This window comes from Falco rusticolus, chromosome 5 (genome assembly GCF_015220075.1).
Source record: "Falco rusticolus isolate bFalRus1 chromosome 5, bFalRus1.pri, whole genome shotgun sequence".
Classification (NCBI taxonomy): domain Eukaryota; kingdom Metazoa; phylum Chordata; class Aves; order Falconiformes; family Falconidae; genus Falco; species Falco rusticolus.
In genome coordinates, this window is record NC_051191.1 from 35414928 (window position 1) to 35435282 (window position 20355).

Sequence of the window (20355 nt, forward strand, 5' to 3'; positions counted from 1 at the left end):
TCCTTCTCAGAAAAATTATACAGAATTTATAAGCAGTTGTATTCTAACAGCTATATCCACATTCATATTTTTAAATAAATGTAGATGCTATCCTAGTTTTTGTTGCTGGAGGCTAGCTTCATTTTTTTTCCCTCTTAGTCCTTTTCAATCTTAAAGACAATAAAAGGTGATGAAAAAGTCTTTGTGGTGAATCCCAAGACTAGGATATCCCCAAGGCAATGTGGTTAGCGCAAAACCAAGAAAAGCATTTAATTCTGTAGATAGAATCCAGTCCTTTCAGTAAGTGAATATAAGCCTATTCAAAACTCATCTTACAAAAAGTGCTAGTCAGAGATTTTGTTAATTTGGGCAGATAAATTCTACCAGGAGTTCCTCTGCACGCAGCAGGTTTTGTCTCTGGGCCCCAGGTGCTGTCAGTCTGATCACACCCCAGGACCACACAGAGCTGAGGAAGAGCAGCGGTACGAACAGTGCATGTCAGCCGGAGCCGGGCAGCTGTCACATCTCCTATTTAAAAATTAAAACAAAGAAACCCCATTTTTTTAAAAAAAAACCCTTCTTGTGAATGAAAACAAATCACCAAAAGTCAAAACGTGAACTTTTGCGCCGCTCACCCCTCCCAACCCCTCCTTTTTTCCCTCCTGACACCCCTCACCGTCTCCGGGACGAAAACTGAGGTGAAACCAGCAGCGACCCGCCACAGCCGGCCGCGCCGTTTCCTCAGGCCGCCGCCCCGCAGCGCGGGCAGCCGCCCGCCCGCCGCCGTGGCCGAGCGCCGGAGCCGCTTCCCTCCCCTCACCCTACACGGAGGCGCAGGCGGAGGACGAGGAGGCGGGTGGGTTTCACCCCCAGGGGCTGCCGAGGGCTGCGCCGCCGCCGCGCTGACAGGAGCCGGGCCGCGCACAGGTGAGCGCCCTCGGCGAGGCGGGCAGCAGGGAGGGGAGACGGGAGGGGGGTGTGCCCCCGCCGACCCCTGGGCGGGCCGGGGGGACCTGAGTGGATGGCGCCCGCGTCAGTCAGGGGCAGGGCGAGGCCGGCGACGGGGGATGGCGGTCCCCGCCCGGCGTTGGGGCTCCAGTTGTGGAAGAGCGACGGCACCATGCGGGCGGCCGCCGGGGTAGGAGCGGCGGGTGCGGGCGGCGGGGGAGGCACCTGCTCCCTGCGAGGGGAGGCGGGCAGAGGCGGGAGGACCCCCCCGCGTTCGGCAGCGCAGAGCCGGGGCAGGGCGGCGAGCCCGCCGGTCCCCGCGGCGGTTTGGCTCATCTGTTTCTTTCCAGGACGTGGTGGGCATCCTCTGCCTGGTTTCTGTGGTAGCCGCGTTGGATTTCAAGTACCACCATGCCGGGGACCTGGAGGCGTACCTGAAGGGGGTCCATGGCGCGTACCCCTCCCTCACCCACTTGCACAGCATCGGGCGCTCGGTGGAAGGTAGGGGCGGAGGGGGGCGGGGGGGTGGGTGGGAAGCGAAGGGTTTCTGTCACATTTAACTTGGGACAAGCGTGGGTGAAGGTGGCTGCGGTGTCCGCGCTGGCTGGCGGAGGGGCTGCTTTGATGGCGAGTGCCGGGTGCCTGTCTGCTTCACTGCTCTGGGAAGTTTCCTCCGCCTCTTGCTTAAGCGTGAATAACAAGCTCTGGTGACGCCCTTCAGCTAGGGTAGAAGTTCTCCCAACACCTATTTTCTTGAGAATTGGAAACCTCCTGAGTGGCAGTTTCAGAAACGGGGCTGTCTCTAAAGAGCTTAAAATGGTACCCTGTTTGCCAAGTGCCCCTTCTAGGTGGGGCTGTTAATAGCAGTGTGTGTTTTCTCACATATGGCTATGCTAAAAATATCTTCTCTTTTGGCTTTACCAATTATTCCGGTAGATCTGGGCAGACTACAAAAAGTATTTCAAATTCCATACTGATTCAAGGTCTTGTGATTTCAATGAAGAATGGGATTTCAGTTTTAAACCCCACAGGAAAATGTACTGAAATCAATATTCACCTTTCTGGCCTTATGCAGATATTTGAATTTCTCTCTCTATGACGGTACTTCCCTAAAATAAACTTATAGGGGAAAAGGAGTTTTTTCATTTGTTTAGAGAGATTAGAAGGTTTAGTGTTTATTAGCATATAAATAATGTACATCTATCTAGTTTTAGCAAAAAAAGCTTCAGTAATTTCAAGTCAGAAAATTAAATTACTTTAGTAAGAGGTATAAAAATAGATGGAGAAGTTCATTCTTTAGAAACAACGTGTGTTCCTCTAATACCACTGGAAGGAGACAGTTGTAGCATCTATTATCAAATCTGTGCTTGTGTTTAAAAAAATAAAAGCTGCATCCTTCTGGGTAATCATGAATAATGCTAGTAGTTTCTTTTCATACCTCCTTCCTTGTCTTACCATGTATGTTTTGACTTTTTTTGTCTGGAACATAACTTTTAGTTGAAAAGAGGGCTCTGTTTCAGTGAGGTATCAAACTGCTGCCATGTTGCTATGGATACATGATCTTGTCACTGTGCATGTCTGCACTCATTTCTTTAGAAAGTGGCATTGTGGAAATACCCAAAGTAGCCAAGGAATCTTAAAGTTATTTAAGCTGTGTTCTTCTTGGTTTCATCACAGCCAGAATCATATTGGATTATGTTAGTCATCTGCGTAAGAGAAGGCTAGTCCCCTTAAGTACAGTCCCCTCCGGTACAAACTCGTGATTATTCACATCTTCGTTTTCCTGCCTTGATGGGACTTAGATAATGTTTTAATGATAGGACTAAATTCTGGCTTTTCTGGCAGGAACTCTGCTGGCTTATCTTCCTGCAGGTGGGACAAAACATTTAATCCAGCTTGAGAGACTGAAAATTTGGCTTTTTACATATCTAGACATCTGAAAGTTGATAACATCAAGTGTTCAACTTCTCTGAGTTGCATCAGCATAGAAATGGGAAATGCATCATCTCTTGATTATGGTTGAGGAATGCACTGAAACTTTATTCAGAACTTGGTGTATTGCCTTCTGCTTTGCCAAACTGCGTGAGAAAAGAGAACTGCCTGAGCTCTCCCTTGTGCTGCTGGCTACGTGTCATGATACACAGAAAAGTGATCTCTTATGCTTTCTGCATGTTCAGTGTGCCTGCAGTATTCCTCTGGATGGAGTAGGTGGGCAGTCAAAACTTCCTCAGTGCCACATAAAGCAGAATGCCAGTGAAAAATGTTTAGTGCTTCTCTATTATTTTTTCTAAATGTTAAGCTACTGCCATTAAGAAATGTGCTTTTAGAGTCCCCTGAAATATGGTAGGGGATGGTACTGAATTAGTGTTTGGTTTTTTGTTTGGGTGGTTTTTTTTTTTTGCTCATAGTAGAAGAAAGTTTTGTGATAACAGGGGTTAAATAATTTTGGTGAAAGTGAAGTTTCAGTTTGGGTTAACAGGCTGAAGTTGTCTTCCTGTTTTCTCAGTTATCTGATACAAACAATAATGTTTGTATGCACCTGTGCTTACGTGTATCAGTGTGCTAGTATCTCACTACCAATTAACATGGTGGTTGTTGAGTCTCTGTCCTTGGAGATATTCAAAAGCCATCTGGACACAGTCCTGTAAGTGGCCCTGCTTGAGCATGGAGGGTTGGACCAAGTGATCTCCAGAGGTCCCTTCCAACTGATTCTGTGATTCTGGAAGCCTTGCTAAGGTCAAGACTAAAGAAATAGTGCTTTCCTCTCTCCCACTAAGCCAGTTTTCTGCATAAAAGGTAAGCAGTCAAGTATGATTTGTCATGGATAAATCTGAGGTGAGATTTACAAAGTGTGTTTACTTGATGTATGTAGACTTTAACAGCAACGTACACAACAGAACAAGCATCAAGAACCCCAGTGGAAAACAAACTAAAAGATGTCCAATCTGTTTGTGGTGGTTTACATTACCATAGAGAAATTCACCACCCCTTTGCCAGATTACTGGGAAGAATGTGTTCTAGACTGGGAATGGCTTTTTTAGTCTTCAGGTCAGTACACTTAGAAGCTATGATATTTAATTATGCATCTCATCCTTAAATGAGGGGAGAAGGGAGCTTAAAATGATGTAGCCCATTGGCTGACAAAACTGAGTGTTATCTGTTTGGCCTAATTTAGTAGGTAACCTCAAATCCCTCAGGATTTGTGGGTGAATTGTATGTTTGTGAGAGACACGGTATGATCTTATAAACAGGTAGGCAGAGACATGTGATGGCCCAGAAAATACCTTGATTCTTTTATATTGCTTCAGATGTGGTGTTGAATAAGCTCATAAAAGATGTTTGGCAGGAGTTCTGTTTTCTAATACACACAATATCCAACCTCAGTACAGTATGAGCACTCTATAATAACAGAGGAGGCTGCAGAGCTGCGTCAGTCTGGAGGATGGGACCTGGTGTAATCATATTAACCTGTCCTGCCTAAACCTACCCCAATGAAAAACAGACTGATTCTTTAACCAGAAGACCTTAGTGTGTATTATCAAAAAGAAATTTTATGTAAGTGTATGATCTGTGGTGTGTCATTGTTCAAGGTACTGTGCTGTTCTTCTTTGGGAAGAAAATGAGAGTGGTGGGAAGCAGATTTAAGGATTCTATTAGATAGACCTGATGACCTTATTAGGAGAGCAAGGGCAAGCAATGTTGAAAGAGCTGAGTGAGTTTTGTAGTAGATCCACACTCTTTAAAAAGTCTTCTCAGATATGCTCTGGATTCTGATAGCGATAGCATGCCAATTACAGCTTGGTTTAGATCTAGCTTCTCTGGAGGCCAGTCTGCATTTTTAGAATTTCAGTCAAATCAGAACAGTTATAAATGTCCTTAAGCCAGCTCCTGCTCATTGAGCAAAAAAGTTATGTATGGTTAAAGTACCTCTGTCTACCTAATGAAGAGCTTTAAAGCTGACTTCATAGATTAACATCTCTTTGGCAGATTCTGTCATTGGAAAGACCAAAAACTGACCAGAATTCACTGTGGTTTCATTAGAAATTTTCAGAAAAGCTTCTTGCAGAACAGCTGTTCTGAAAACTTTTTTTAGGTGAGAACCATGTGGTTTAATAATCCTATTCTGCTGCTTACTATTCAGTTGTTCTCTCTGTTGCCCTTGAACTGGCACATTCCATCCATTATTTTTAAGCACTTTGCTAACTTTCCACCAAAAAAACCCCAACAACTCACTTGCTAGCATTCTGCTATCCCAGCTTTACAAAGAGAGAGGCTGAAGCATGCAGGGTGAGTGGTTCGTTGGTTGGTTTGGTTTCTAAAGTTCATGCAGGGCTTCCACATGGCTGTATGCATAGGGGATACCATGTACTACAGGGAAGGTGTAGTCAGCAGGGCTCCCAGCAAGCTGGATTTCTCAGTGGCTCAGGCTTGGTGCCTGTTGGAGCTCGTTATGTCTCCTTCCTGCCTTGCATTCATGGGCTTCCCTCCTCAGAAAACAGAAGGGTGTGGCATATGCCTAGGTTTCCATCTGATAAGCAGCTGTGACTTCAGCAAGAGGGAGCACTAGGGATTAGGTATTGCAGTAGGAAGCGTGCACCTGCCTGGGTAGTAGGGTTAATAGGCAATTAACGTGTCCCTGACATCATTCTGCACAAACATCGGTGGAACACATGCCCAAGATATGCCAGAGATCAGTTTAAATCTCCTGACTTTTCTGATACAGTGCAATTGATACTTTTAGGCATTTATGGGCAGCTGTTGAACAGGAGAGTGCTAACTTCAGGTTCATTGCACTCCAGTGGAAATATTTAGTAGTAGAAGGCCAGGTATTGTACTTATCTAGTCTATGTATTGATAGTCTGTGTATGTAGCTGGAAGATGATGTCTGCCTGGGGAAAAATAAGATCTTATTTTAAGACAGTTCTTGTGATACAGTATGAAAGGAGCCTGGCTTACTACCATCAATAGTAAAACACACTGTAAATTTTATTGAATTTACATTAGAAACACTTATTCTGGATGGTTTTACTTTGTTTTAAAGTACTAGAAAACAAGTTTTACTGCTGGAGAAAACAAAACTGAAATATCCATAAAATGTTTGTAGTTTACTGGAATTGTTCTTACCAGGTTAGTTTCAGGGGTCCTGGCACTGTACAAAAATAGAATGAAAAGGTTATACATAGCCCAGTGTACTTGAAGGTAAGTTTCTCAGTGTTACTCATTATTAAATGTTTGTACAAACTAAAAGTAAGTACTAGTGTATTTAAAAAGAAGGAAGGAAGAAAAAGGTGATAAAACCTTTTTTTTTTTTTTTTGTCTTGAAAATAAACTGTGTAGAGGAAAACCCACAGGGAATGTGATTTCTTTAAAGAGAGTATTGCAATTATTTTTTTTCTGTGGTTACATGATGTGAGGTATGTTTGTGTAGGAGACTGTTACCTTCTGTTTGTTCCATTTAAGTGACTGCTGCAAATGGCTTTCCTCTTGTCTCCAGTCCTTGATAATGTCTTCCCTCCCCCCCATCTCCAACCCCACAAATTTCCTCAGTACTGTGAATTACAGGCTCATCATGCAAGCATGGCATATGTAGATAATATAAGCACTGAGATTTTCAAGTGTTCATTTTTAGAAACAAAAATGAATGAGACACTTCCCACTCGGTGGGCCTCGTGTAAAGCATACTAAAGTCACTTGGCTCATGTCCAGAGTTTCATTTAAAAATGGGCATTCCAAAACTTACCGTGATAGTTAAACTTTTACCCATTCTTGCCTGCTTCTCTTCGGAAACTTTTTTCCACTTGTGTGGCACTTGTTCTTTTTGGTCTCTTCATAACCAACTTTGTTGTAGTCTTTGTCAGTACTTGTGGCATGTAAAGATACGTTAACGAGCTTCTAGGTAGGTTTATATGTTCATTTCATTATTGCAAGGGTGTTTTGGTACATGGATGGGCTTGATCTTAACAGCCTTGTAAACTCTGTTTGCAGTGTATTATCTGAGTCACTGTGATAGGAAGGGGAAAAAAAACAGGAGGAGGAAGACTGGCTCCTTCAGTTATCTAGTCAAAGCTAAACTATGACATATAAACAAGAAGTATTAGCCTGTATTTTTTAAAAATCTTTGGCTTCCAACTGAGCTTTGCTGTAAACCATGTACTTAAATGGAACTCGCTGATCCTGCATTAGCTTCAACTTCTAAAGTCCTTTTGTCCTAACTGAAGCTAAAAAGTCTGTAAATGTTGAAATGTAGTTTCATATTTCATCTGACTGCATCCTCTAGCAATTTAGTTACAGAATTAGTTTAAATGTGAATACTGTGAGTGTTTACTTATAGGAGAAAAGCCATAGAACTCCTGTGATAATAGCTTGACTGCTGTGATGTGACACAGGTAGCTTGTGTGCAGTCTTCTAATAGCCAAGTACTAAGATTTTGTCCAATGATAACATGGCTTAACATTGCTTTCCTGTCAGTATGGCTAAACTTACAAAGTACATAGCTTGGTCAATGTCAGATGTTTAAAAGATTGACAAGTTAAGATGTTACTCTTAAAGATGCAGTCGCTGACTCTGAGCATGTTCCTATTTTCTTGCAGTGAAAGTAAAATAATTCGCTTAAATCTTCATGCTTGCTGTGAATTGTTCAGTCATCTTTGTCTTGACTTCCATGCTGTCTCCTACAATTAGAAATAATAATGAAAGTGTGTGTATGTATTTGTATGTGTTGTTGCAGTTTTCTTTTACATACATGCACATGTGCACACACACACAAATTAAACTTAAATACAGTTCTTACAGAAAATCTTGTGAGAAGAATTTTCCTGTGAAACCTGCCATAACAGAGATTTCTGTCTCAGCCTAAAAACAAAATTTCAAACAACTGTTTGAAGGGAACCTATCCTAGCAACATAGATCAAACACTTCTCATAAAAACTGTTATCTAGGAATGGAATCTTTATGTTGTTAACTTTGAAATGGAAAGTTCTGATCTATTTAGAAATAGTCCTCCGCTCCTGTGAGTAGCGTTTATTTAAAACTGGTGTTGTGGCAAAAATCTCTACCCCTTGCTTTGTGGTTACCTAGTTGCAGCATATATTTGTCAAGCTTTTCTTCAGAGCAGTAAAGGTCTTAAGCCTGCAGCCATTCTGTTTCCCTCAACAAGACTTCACAGCTTTCCATCTTTGTTTACAAGTAGGCAGAATTGACACTGGATATTGTAATTCATGTCAGTGAAGTGAGCAAAGCTGGGGAGCTCATGTAACACAGAATTGGCAGTTGCAGCTGGTGGGTACAGTTTGATTTTTGTCTGTCTCCGTATCCTTTAGCTGGTGTTGAGAAGGTAAGTATGTAGTTGTTTTTGTTTGTTTGTTTGTTTTTTTAAATAAACTACAACCAACCAAATGTAAAAACATAGAGCTCAGGATACTAAGAATGGTGTACAATGGACAGATAAACTACTGGGTTTTTTTCAAGAACCTGCTTTTTTGAGCATTGTACATAAAGATACAATAAGAGGTGTGATCTTGAAACATGGCTTGTGATCCTTTATATAGCTCATAACTATACCGACAATTTAACTGTAATTTATGGTCTGCTGACTGCAAGGGGCAGATTAAACCTGTATGCTCACTTCAGGTTACTTTTTATATGTAACTCTGTTTTGACTTACACTGGTCTTCAAGTATTCACTTCCTCAAACTGCTGGTTTTTTGCATGACTTAGAGTAGCACAGTAAAAGATTCTCCAGTAAAGAAAAAAAAGAGAAAACATAACCATTAATCAAGAGATGGCCTTTGATTAAGGGTCTTCTACCACCAGATTAGGTCTCTTTATTAACCTGTCACAGCCTACATTTGCTGGTCTTTGGGTCATGCTAGAAGGCCTGTATTTCCCTAGAAATACGGAAAATTAGGTGAATTTCAGTACAATGTTGTTAATATTTAGATTTATTGTAATGGAAAACTTAATTAAAAAGAAATAAACCTCTTACCCTGTGCCTGTGTTTCACCCAGATGGTCAATCTGTCTACATTCTCCTTTTACTCAAGAGCACAGTAATACATCCTTCCTACCCAGCTCCAGGGGATGAAGCTTTTTAGTAGAAAAGTGTTTCTAGTAGCTTTCTGTTGACAAAAGAAGGGCAGTGTGCCTTTCATCCCTTCTGGATGGCCTTTCTGCCCAGGACCTCTGGCTGTGGATCCTTGGAGCTACCAGTGTTGCTGGTTCTCAGGGCTGCCTAATTAAAGCCTTACTGTATGTTGCTATGGTATGGCATATGGTGTTCAGCTAGCTCACGTAAGTACAAATGGAGACCTACTCATAACGTGTTAATTAGTTGATAGACAAGATGTGACTTCTTACCCTGAAGCATTTTTTCCTTAGGCAGTTGTTCTACACATGGTTTTGCATACAAGGGAGAGCTAGATCTTTATATTTTTTTAAGGGTGGGTGTTTTCTTTGAAAGCCAGATGTGCACATGACTGCTAGTTCTGCTTTCTGAACTTTTTATGAATTAGGTAGATACTGGAGATGGAAATAAATAATTCATAGGGCAGCTGTAGCTCTCCTCTCACAGCTGAGAGATCATCCTCCCTGTAAACTGTTCCACTTCTGGCAGAGTAACTCCTGTAATCTATGCAGTGGATCAGATGTGAGGAGGTTAGAAGATGATCCTGCAGTTTGATGTGTAGAGCTTAAATGGGAAAGGTCAGACCATGGCAGCTGGAGTTATTTAATTAAATTGCTGTAGCTGCTGTGTAACATGCTGAGTTCACAGTGGATTTAGGACAGTTGAGATACGTTTCCTCTTTGTTCCTAGCCAATGTGTTCTCCATCTATGGGTCTTGCAGTTACCTGGGGCATTTAAGCAGAGCTTTCGCAAATGAAAAGTAACACATCCTAAAAAAGCAAACTGTGTACTCACTAAGTATAGTCCTACTGTGTCAGTTCAAAACTACAGTCTGATCCAGGGTTTTTTTTTTTCCCCCTCAATAACAGCTAGAAAAAATTCTAGGAATAGGGTAGGCACAGCATGATAGATACCTCCCCAAGTATGCATTTCCAGCAATGTGCAACCTGGCTGTTTCTGACAAAGCATATTTCCTAACCATGGTTGGCCTAAAGTAGGTTAGAGTACAAAACTTGCTTTGATATGCAATTGCATTAGGCTGATCTCAATTCAAGAGGAAACAAAGGCCACCGGAACATGTTTCTTGAAGAGACAAAGGACAAAGTTACTCTGTTTGTAGGTAGTAACACTATCTGAATTTTAGTTCCTTGTAGTGTTTGTTGCCTTTCCTAAAAGGCAGTCACTAAAGTTTCTAAGGAGATGTTTTGTTATCCATTTTGAGAGAGGATCTGGAAGCAACTGGTCAAACTAATGTAGCTTGTTAACTAAACCAGAAACAGATGATGTTGATGATAAGGATTGGATTATTTTTTGAAAGATAATCTATCTTGCAATTCTTTCCCCTTCCAGCCAATTTAAGAAAAGAGGGGGTGGGAGGAAACTGCTTACTGTCTGATTTTGTAGAACTCTGCTTCCCAATGTTGATATGTGTATTGTTTTGAGCTTCCTATTCTTTGAGCAAACATAATGTCTGGGATCTGCCAAGGATCTTTCCAGAATATGCATAATAAGTCTCTTGATGAGGCACTTCAATGCATGGAAACCCTCAAAGTGTAACTCCTCAGCCATGCAACAGCAACAACCTATAGTCTCCTGGTTTTCTACTCCCTCTCGCGTCTTCAAGTGGCAGAAAGAGTTTTGGCATCCTCTGCCTCCGGTGGTAAAAGGGTAGGCCAAATAAGTGTTGAATCTGGATAAACTGCACTTAAAAACAAACCTTGTGCCTGGCTTGCATTGTAAGCAATCTCTTTGCTCATGATGATCCAATGGTACTACTACTGTGAATGTGTAATATTTCTTTCTTTTATGTATACAGTAGTGTTTCTGAAAATTATTAGATGCATACCAGTTTCACACCTTTCTGAGAAAATAAAGCACATATTTCTAGAACTAGATTTATAACCCCTGTGGTAATAGAAACAAGAGCTAGTGAAAAGGGAAAAATAGTCTGTTTGGTTTCTGGGAGTGAATATGAAACCACTTGGTGGAAATGGTGGGGGAAACCAGTTCAGGATAATTCTAGGTGCTTGTTCTCAGTAACCAATACTGAATAAGGTTAGTGTATGTTAATTTTAAAACAGCCTTCCCTTCTGGGTTGTTTTCATTTGGATTCTTGTAATTTATTTTTATTTCTTGATTTGTGTTCAAATAAACTATAAGATGCTGTTGTAGAGACTGTGCTCTGGATTGGCAACTTTTTATCTTTTTGTGTATAAAGAGTCTGCTCAGATCGATCATGAGAACTGGAAATGGTACAGTGTGGTGAGTCACATATATTTAGGAAAGAAAGGGTTGTCATTCTCATAAGATGCAACTCTTACAAAAATATCTAAAGCAACTATAGACTTCGCAATCAACCAGACCTTTAGGAAGATAAGCAAGCATGTGAACCATGAACTGTTTTGATTCCCTTCCCTTCTCAAGTGCTTTGGTTACAAATAAACAGTATCTAGGGTTTTTTTTAGAGAGTTATTGGTTGTTCCTACAGTTCTGCTTATAAGGTACCAACTCTAAATGGGATTGGCTGGCATAGTCTCTGGAAGTAGATAAGTATTTATTAAATAGTGGGAAACTTTGTGTTGTGGGTTTTGGTTTTTTTCCTGAGAGAGAGAGGTAGGCTTACACCTGTAATAAGGGATACATGGGAAGAGAGCAGAAATATTAAGTTAAGCAGTGGCTCCAGCATCGTAACTGTGTCAGCGGTAGTGCGTCTGTTGCTGACAGGAAATACCACAAATTGGCTGAGATGGAATTGTCTGTACTAGCACTCAGAAAGTTGATGAGTAGAAATACAGAGCACAGGATAGTCCTAACACTTTGAAATGAAAATAAAAAATGCTACGCAGGTACTGTACTGATTGGCCTCACTTCCTGTTATCCTCAAACAAGCATTTGCATCTTTATCAATGATTTTTACTCCTTCCAATAGCTTATTAAGAACGGTGTGGTTAGAGTAGTTCTTGCTAAGTATGACCTCCTTTACAGTCTCTCCATTAAGCAGGATACTTGGGGAAACAAAACAAATAATAAAACCTTTGCTCCCCTCACTAAGTAAGAAGTGCTGTCAGTTTGGGGTGGGGGGTGGGGAGGGGAGGGGGTAACTGTGCTAGACCTGCAGTCTAACATTACTGTGAGCTCTTTTAGGTCTGTTCTGCTTACCTGTGCACCATGCTGAATATTGCCAGATACGCCTGGTTAGCATGTATGATTGATCTGTGTCTTTTTAACCCTCCAAAATACCTTGAAGATTTTTCTTACGTTTAAAGTGTCCTAGCTCTTCTTGGGATGTCAGCTTTGTCCATTACTAATGCTAATACAGGCCTTGCAAGTCTTCAGATAATCTTTTCTGTCTCGGTGGACCATGATAACGTGGTGTACTGAAAGTGAGGATAAACTCTCACAGAGGAACCTGAGGTACTACAGTTCATACAGACATCTATCCAATCCCAGCTTCAGGTGTGTAAGTTATTCTGAGTGTAAACTAGACATTTAGAGTATCTGTGTTCCGAATGGAGACAGCTGCCTTTTTTGGCTGATAATTTACAAAATTAGTATCCCCAAAGGATACATATATATTACTTACTGTAATCTGGAGGGTGCTTTACTCAACAGTCTTGCTAGATTAAACTCACGTATTTGTTCATGCTTGTAAGGCTGCTGCTGCAATGCTACTGTATCGGTCAATCTGATTAGACATTTCTGATTATATAAATAACGTGCTGGTAACTCAAATTCTGTTAGAATCTGAATCAAGCCATGTGTGCTGTTGGGCAGTCCACTTTTGGAAGACAAGTTCCAAAACGGCTTCAGATTTTCCAGCTTGAATTGGTGGTGACAAATCCGAGTACCGCAGGCCAAGGATGCTCGTGGTGCTTGCTTAGTGAAAGTGAGTTGCTCCTAAATCCTTCATTAGCTGTGGTAATACCTTGCTGGAAGACAGTGTTGCCCTACTGTTGTTGTGGGGAAACTAACACTTTGTCTTCATATCAAAGCTTGGAAATATGATACTAAGTTATGGAAGTATTTAATATCTTTGTATTTCTACCTTCTTGCCTATGTACGTGCATGTGGGTGGCATTGTACTCCTATGTTACATGCTCACAGCACAGAGCTTTGCAGGGAATACTAGTACAGATCAGAAAAACTAAAAGCCAAAGAATGGTTTGTTTTAGCATGGAAACAGACTTACCATGAATGTAATTTAAAAGTTAGTGATAAAGCTGGGATTGATTTCTTGATATATCTCTCCTTGCAATATAAGGAACTTCATGTAGTAATAAGCATAGTTTGACTTAGTCTCAGAAAATGTGTCAGATGCAGCTGAGAGGATACCCTGACATAGTTCTACAATAAAAAGAGAACTGTAAAGATGCCTTAGTATCTTGCATGGTAGCAGCTAATGCAGATTTACACTAGTATTACAGGTAGCCAGTGAGGATGGAGTATCCCAAGAAATAGCACAATATGTTGCCAAATGCAGTTAGGGAAATGTTTTCAGTAATAGTATGCATAGTTAAAGTAGATTAAAGAGCATATGAGAGATTATGTGGGAATTGTGGTATATCTACAGAGGAATTTATCAAGGAGTGACTCTCATGCCACCCTGTCTCCCCACAATATTTTGTATAAGTAATGCAGATGCTAGTTATTTGCATCATTTTTTTCTTCTGTCAAACCATAATTATGTAGTGGTTGCTCTTGCAGTGGAAGCTGTTATAAAAATCAGCTGGTATGTTTATTTCACTACTGTTACTTGGTGTTCTCATCATAGAATCTAGGCTGAAGCTCTTCTGCTTATACTAGATTTGAACATGATTGACACAAGCTATGCCTAAAGCATAGCCACCACCCTGTTTCATTCTCTTGAATAAAACCTTGTCTTTCTGGTCCCCCTTCTTATTTTGCAGTGCTTTGATTGTATGCTTTGGGGGTCAGAGACATACATTTTAAAAGCTTGTATGGAGCATGATAGAAGAAAACCCTAATAGGGTAAGTTCTCAGGACTGCTGAAATAATGTAGATTTACACTAGTATTACAAGTAGCCAGTGAGGATGGAGTATCCCAAGACACAGCAGAATATGTTGCCAAATGCAGTTAGGGAAATGCAGTAACAATCTGAAAAATAATGACAAAGCTTTTAAGTAGTTTACACTTTCTATTCAACTTCTCTATCTTTTCTTACTACTAAGTGGCCTTCCTTACAGCTTAGGGCCACATCTTTCTGGTTAATATGCACACTACCCTGATAATATGCTACTTGACCTGTAGAGTTTGTTGCCAAACATGGGATAAGTAAGAGTAAAAATTAGTAAGTTTTAAGGAAGAGGATACGAAATAAATTGTTGTGGCTTGCATCAAATCTCAAAAGTGAATTTTTTGAGGTCATTATGTTGATTTGGTACAATGTCTTTTTTCACAATCTAGCTTTATGCATTTTATAGGTAACAGATGGATCCAAGTAGATTCATATCTGAGGCTTGGATTTAGACATCTAAATAAATAAATTTTCTAGCCAGTGTCAGAACAAGCTATGTTCAGTGCTCTAAACTGTTTCTGACGCTGTTTCCCACAGCCTTCTCCTGGACAAACTGTCAAGGTACAGATTGGATAGGTGGCCTGGAGATAGGTGGGAAACTGGCTAACAGACCACACTCAGAGGATGGTAATGATTTTTACTCAAGCTGACAGCCTTTCACAAGTGGGGTCCCCAGAGATCAACACTGTTCCACAGCTTCATAAATGATCTGGACAATAGGATTGAAAACATTGTCACCATGTTTGATGATGATACCAAACTGAGTGGTAAGGTGGACAAGTCAGAAGGGTAAACTATCTTAGAGAGACCTGGACAAGCTGGAAGAGTGGACTAGCAAGAACAGTATGAAGTTTGACAAAGACTAGGAAAGAATAACCAAAGAGCCCAGTACAGGCTAGGATCTGTGTGGTTGGGGAGCAGCCTTGCTGGAAGAGACCTGGGGGGTCCCAGTGGACAACAAGCTCAACATGAGTCAGCAGTGTGCTGCTGCTGCAACAAAGGCAAATCAGATCCTGGGCTGCACTGGCAGAGGTGTTAGTAGCAGAGATAAAGATGTGATCATACCACTCTACATGGTGCTTGTCGGGCTGCACCTGGAGTGCTGTGTCCAGTTCAGGTCCCCACAGTTCAAGAAAGGTGTGAACAAATTGGAGAGGGCCCAAAGCAGGGGCATGAAGATGATCAAAGGGCTGGAGAACCTGCCCTGTGAGGAAAGACTGGAGTTCAGGCTCTCCTTCCTGGAGGAAAGAATCCCCAGGGATGTAACAGAATCCCCATCACTGGAGGTTTTCAAGATGCAATGGGACAGAGTGCTCAATAATCTCCTCTAGGCTCATCCTCCCATGAAAGCGTTTGGACCAGATGATCTTTTGAGGTCCCTTCCAGCCTGGGCTGGTCTATGATTCTGTGATTGTTTATGATTAAATTGTTCTGGGACCTTGCATTAGTGTAAGAGTCAGCCTTTCTTCCTCTTCTCTCTGTCCTGCACCTTTCTAGGTAGAGACTGTCTCAACATGGGTCAGCATCACTGCAGTTCCTATCCATGAGTCAGTGTGCAACACACAGCCAGTCCAGGAGGACTATAGTCAGCCTGTTTCTTTTTCTGGGTCAAAGTGGACCTCCATGAACTTTTGTATCAGTGGCCTAGCCTGAGCAGTACTGAGAGTGGGTCTGGTGCGTTGCCCAGTCACTTCATTTTGTAGCCATAACTTTCTTGGAAATGACAGCCATTATTTTTCGTAAATGAAGCTGTAAAGAACAAAGTGAAGAAAAGTAGAAATACATTTCAGAACAAAACAAACCAGGGAGGGCAATCCAGACTGAAACTTCTACAAATTGATTTGGTTTCTTTCCCACTAGATCTGGAAATCGGTTTCAATTCTCCATCTTAATTCCCAGTTTTTGTAGATCTGTTCAGAAAACCATTACTATGGCATGAACTGTGGCAATGCTAGAAGAACTTTAAAAAAGACTGCTCGTTCTACTAAAAGTTGTGTGGTCTGGCTCTGTTCCAATACAAGTCTTGTTACTTGTCCTGAGAGACACAGTTAGAAACACACGTTTGTCTTGATTGCTTCAACTGATTAGTGAACTGTATTTCAAGTTGGTTCTAGTCTGACAATGAGAAATGGCTTTTTGATATACATTGAGTTGATTCGAAGCATGGGATGTAGCTTAGCTGTTTACTTCAGGTACAAAAGCAGAGTTATCTAAGCCTAACTGATTAAAGGAAACTCTCTATATGCTGAATCTTTTTATATGCAGTAAATTACTGCTGCACCGAAAGAAATCTTACATCATCCTTCATAGGTACACTATCCAGTACTGCAGGCTGAGCAGACCCAAGAATTTATTTTAATTGTTAATGGTAGGTTTAATACTTCTCACAAGCTGGAAATGCCAGGAAATAATTGGTGTCTCAGTTCATGGGAGTGTTTATCATTTAGATGGCCCGCACACAAACTATAAACAGTCTAAACACTAATGCTGGAAAGACCAATTTAAATCCGTACTTAATGCTAGGTCTATACTTAGCTCTTCCTTGTGTTTCCCATGAGTGCAATTTTGCAGTGATAGCAGCAGGAATGAGCACTGCTGATGGCAAGGCACTAGAAATGGGACTACAGTATCATCTGTAGAAAGTCTTAAATGACAGAAATAACTGTAGCATTTTAGCTGTACTTAGAATCTTGTTGCTTTAGTGTATGTATAGTACTGAATCAGTGCTAGTGCTGCTATGGGGAAGTGGCTAAAGAATACGGCACTGTTCTACATTGGCTCATAAGATGTTCAAAAAAAAACTTGATGTAATAGATGTGAATGTCATCATTGCTAGTATTTGAAATAGCCCTTGCGATCTGCTTCCTTTCAAATAAAACCAGGGGCTAATCTTAATGCCTGGTTATTGATGAGATAAGATGCTTCATGTTCTAGGGACTACAATATTGTTTGGTTGCTGTGGTTGGTTATTTTATATATTAGATAATAATTGTGTACAGAAAGATAATATAAATTTAGGAATTACATTGGTTAGCTTAGTGCAGTGTCAGGATATTAAACCATCTTGCCTTCTAGGTCACTACTTTGTGCTTGTGTAGGAAATAATCAACAATTTGAGGAAGCTATTTCTTTTGAATAGCACTTATTTCATGTGTAGTGAAAGGGCTTTTTACACATAATTCACTGAACCTGTTGGCTCAGACATTTTGAAGCCCTGTGTGCTTGGTACTCACACTGTTAACAGGCAGTCCCAGGGCTGAATGAATTTATAACCTTATAGAAGGCATATGCCTCCTGTGTAGAAAACTGTGTTGTACAATTTAGCTGTATCCACTTCCATCTAGGAGAGGGCTGGGACACCATCAGGTCTCGAACATAGGTCCTTTGTTATGTTAGTCTTGTAATTTCACCACTGTCTTTTAGATGTTAGATGTGCTCTTTGGCACTGCGTCTTGGTCTGATGAGTCCCTCGTTAGGGGAGCCGCACGTTGTAGGTTTGTAGTAGTCATCTTAAGTTTGTGCTATGGGAGAAAGGCTGCAATTGCAGTTGTAAAGCAGGTATGTTCCTCTTGGTGCAGCAGTTGGGAACCGAGAAGGGATGTCTCAAATTCCCTTCCAGTAGAGGGAGGGGGAGTGGGGCAGAATGGCTGAAGAGGGCACAAGGACAAAGAATTATAGGAGCATTCTGGAAGGACTTCCCTGGTACTTCATTGCAGGTCGTTCCTGAATACAACCATGGAGAGGATGACACATTGCAGAGATGAAAATTGAGATTGTTGTCCATGCTTAATTATGAAAAAACATGCTACTTCTATTCATGGCTAGGATTTTTTCGCTTCAAAACTTAACACTACTGCAGCAAGACTTGTCATCTGTTTTCACAGAATTGCAGGGTAGTTGAGATTGGAAGGGATACCTGGAAGTTTTGGAGGGGAGAAGGCTAGGGTGGCGGGGTTTTATGGTTTTCCTCCTTCCTTTTTGAAGTAGGATGTACTTAAAAGCTAGCATATCTGGTTTTTTCACTCTGTAACTTGTCTAGACTTACAGAAGTCAAACTATTTTCTTTTTCTAATGAAAGAGTGGCTCTGCATACAACAAAGCTAAATAACTAGCTTCCTCTACAAAGTACTTACCATGAACTTATTTTTAAGTGTGGATTGTTTGTTCACACTGTCTTCTAATGAAAGAGTCAGTAGTAGCATCTCACAGCTGTGTGCATAGCATATGGATATATGAACACCAATGTCTTCTAGAGGAACTGTATAAAATGAAGGGATCCTGAGACCATTCCTTGCTGAATCTGTCTGCTCTCAGTGCTGTCTTGTTGCTTCTTGATCCTAAGCCTGAGATTCTGATTGAACCTGTTTAAGTAAGAATTTAGTTAGGCAACTACTATCTTCAGTTTTACATGTCTTGCAGCTGTTTCAGCACATCTTGTAGTGTTCCTTCTGACCTCTTCAACTTTTTTTTTTCTCCCATTCCTGAAGATACTACAGTTGCCACAGCATTTTTGTTTTTCTTTTCTAGCTATGTGACTAGCTCACTGCAGCTGTATCACGAGGGTCATGGCTTCTACCACTGGGAAATTGTTCTGCTCCAGAGTTTATTTACTGCAGATCTGGTGATCCACAAAGATTTTAGGAAATAATGCTTTTTATAGTACTGTCTATAGCAGCACCTACGTTCTTCTTTCCTGTGACAGCTGGACTCCTCCGAGACAGCTCATGGGTCCCAATAAGCCCTGTGTGAGAGGTGGGGACAGGCAGCATGCACACAGGGTCTGGGCATCAGGAATCTATAGGCTGTGACTGCTGTTACTAGGGCACTGGTCCAGTTTCATTGCTGCCATCTACCGAAACTAGAGCTCTCCATCTCATTGAGCAGGCTAGTGGGAAGCATAGTTTTGCAGATGAGATCTGAAATGCCACACTAAAAATATCACTAAAAATTATAATAAAAAATGTGTTGTTCCCTTGCCCGCCCCCCTCCCTCCCCCCAAAATGAGGACTTCCAAAATATTTGTTTGTTTATTTTGTTACTTAAAGTTCAGCTTCCTGTGCGGCTTTAGTGGTCCTAACTAATACTCTTTCTGCAGCTATTAATTCTTTGCCTGCTGGGTTTTTTGGGTTTTTTTTGGAATAAGTCTCTGATACTGAGCAGAGCTGGATCTGTTTTCTGAGCAGTAACTCATGAATGTGTTTAGCTTTCCTGTGTTGTCTTTAATACGAAAAAGATGCTCTTTATTTGTGATAATGAAAACTTTTTTATGTACTTCAGAAAATCCTTATGATCTAATGTGTTTAGGGGAAGAGTGTCTTTTATTTTAAATACTCTTTAGTTGCTTGTTGACTTTGCTTGACAAGATCTTGCTTGCTAAACTTGACTTGAAAAATGGTTGTTACAAAAAAACTCCAAACTGTTTGCTAGCACTAGTTAAAAGCTTTTGAAATTGCAGGGTTCACTATAAACTTTTGGTCAAAAGGCAAAACACACTTATTCTTGTAACTAATATAGCAAGTACTTAGAGGATTAAAAAAAAAACCAGTCTACTCTGATATGCCATATATATAGGACTGACTGGATAGCAATGGAATACAAGGATTTGTGCAGTGGTCTTAACGACCAACTCTTTTTATCTTTTTTTTTTTTTTTTTCTCTAAGGTTTCTATGATTTTATGCTTGTTTAAAAAATTGTCTTTTCCCCTTCCCCTCTTAAAGGTAGAGACCTGTGGGTTCTTGTTCTGGGAAGGTTTCCAACCCATCATAAGATTGGCATTCCAGAGTTCAAGTATGTTGCTAATATGCATGGGGATGAGGTACGTTTCAACTTTTGCAATGTCATTTATACCAAATATGCTTACCGGAGGTTTAGAGTGAACTTCTCTCAGGTGTGTGCTACTTATTCTTGAGGTGTGACATACCTCAGAGAGGACCTAATATGTGTGTATTTCTTGAGGAATGTCAAGAATAACGTTCTGGGAGGCCTTACATCACAGTGAAGAATCCTAAGGTCCTACACTTAAGACCTCTCTTAAGTAGAGAGCTTTGGCTTCTCCATGTGAATAAACCCAGAGTCTTTAAGTTTCCTGGCAATGAGTCAGAAGCAGTAGTTTGCTTGTATGTTATTATTGCCTAGGCATGAAGTATGACTGATAGAACTTTTCAAATACATCCTAAGATTGAATAATTGCTGTGAAGCATCAAGTTGTTAATTTAAAGAAGAACATTTCTCTTGGGAACCTTAAGGAACACAGTGAGTACAAAACAAAAA

At 40.9% G+C, this 20355-nt stretch overlaps 1 protein-coding gene across 2 annotated transcripts in view; it reads left to right on the top strand.

The window, feature by feature from the left end:
- The first annotated feature begins 1049 nt into the window (after window positions 1–1049).
- CPM (carboxypeptidase M) overlaps window positions 1050–20355 on the top strand; it is a 37298-nt gene continuing 17992 nt past the window's right edge. The window contains exons 1-3 of one of the 2 annotated variants that reach the window (XM_037387654.1): window positions 1056–1117; window positions 1278–1428; window positions 19803–19900. In XM_037387654.1, coding sequence (XP_037243551.1) covers window positions 1100–1117; window positions 1278–1428; window positions 19803–19900 — 267 coding nt within the window. In that variant the 5' untranslated portion in view covers window positions 1056–1099. Of the gene's footprint in view, window positions 1118–1277; window positions 1429–19802; window positions 19901–20355 lie in introns of both variants that reach the window. The other variant, XM_037387655.1, reaches the window with a different exon arrangement.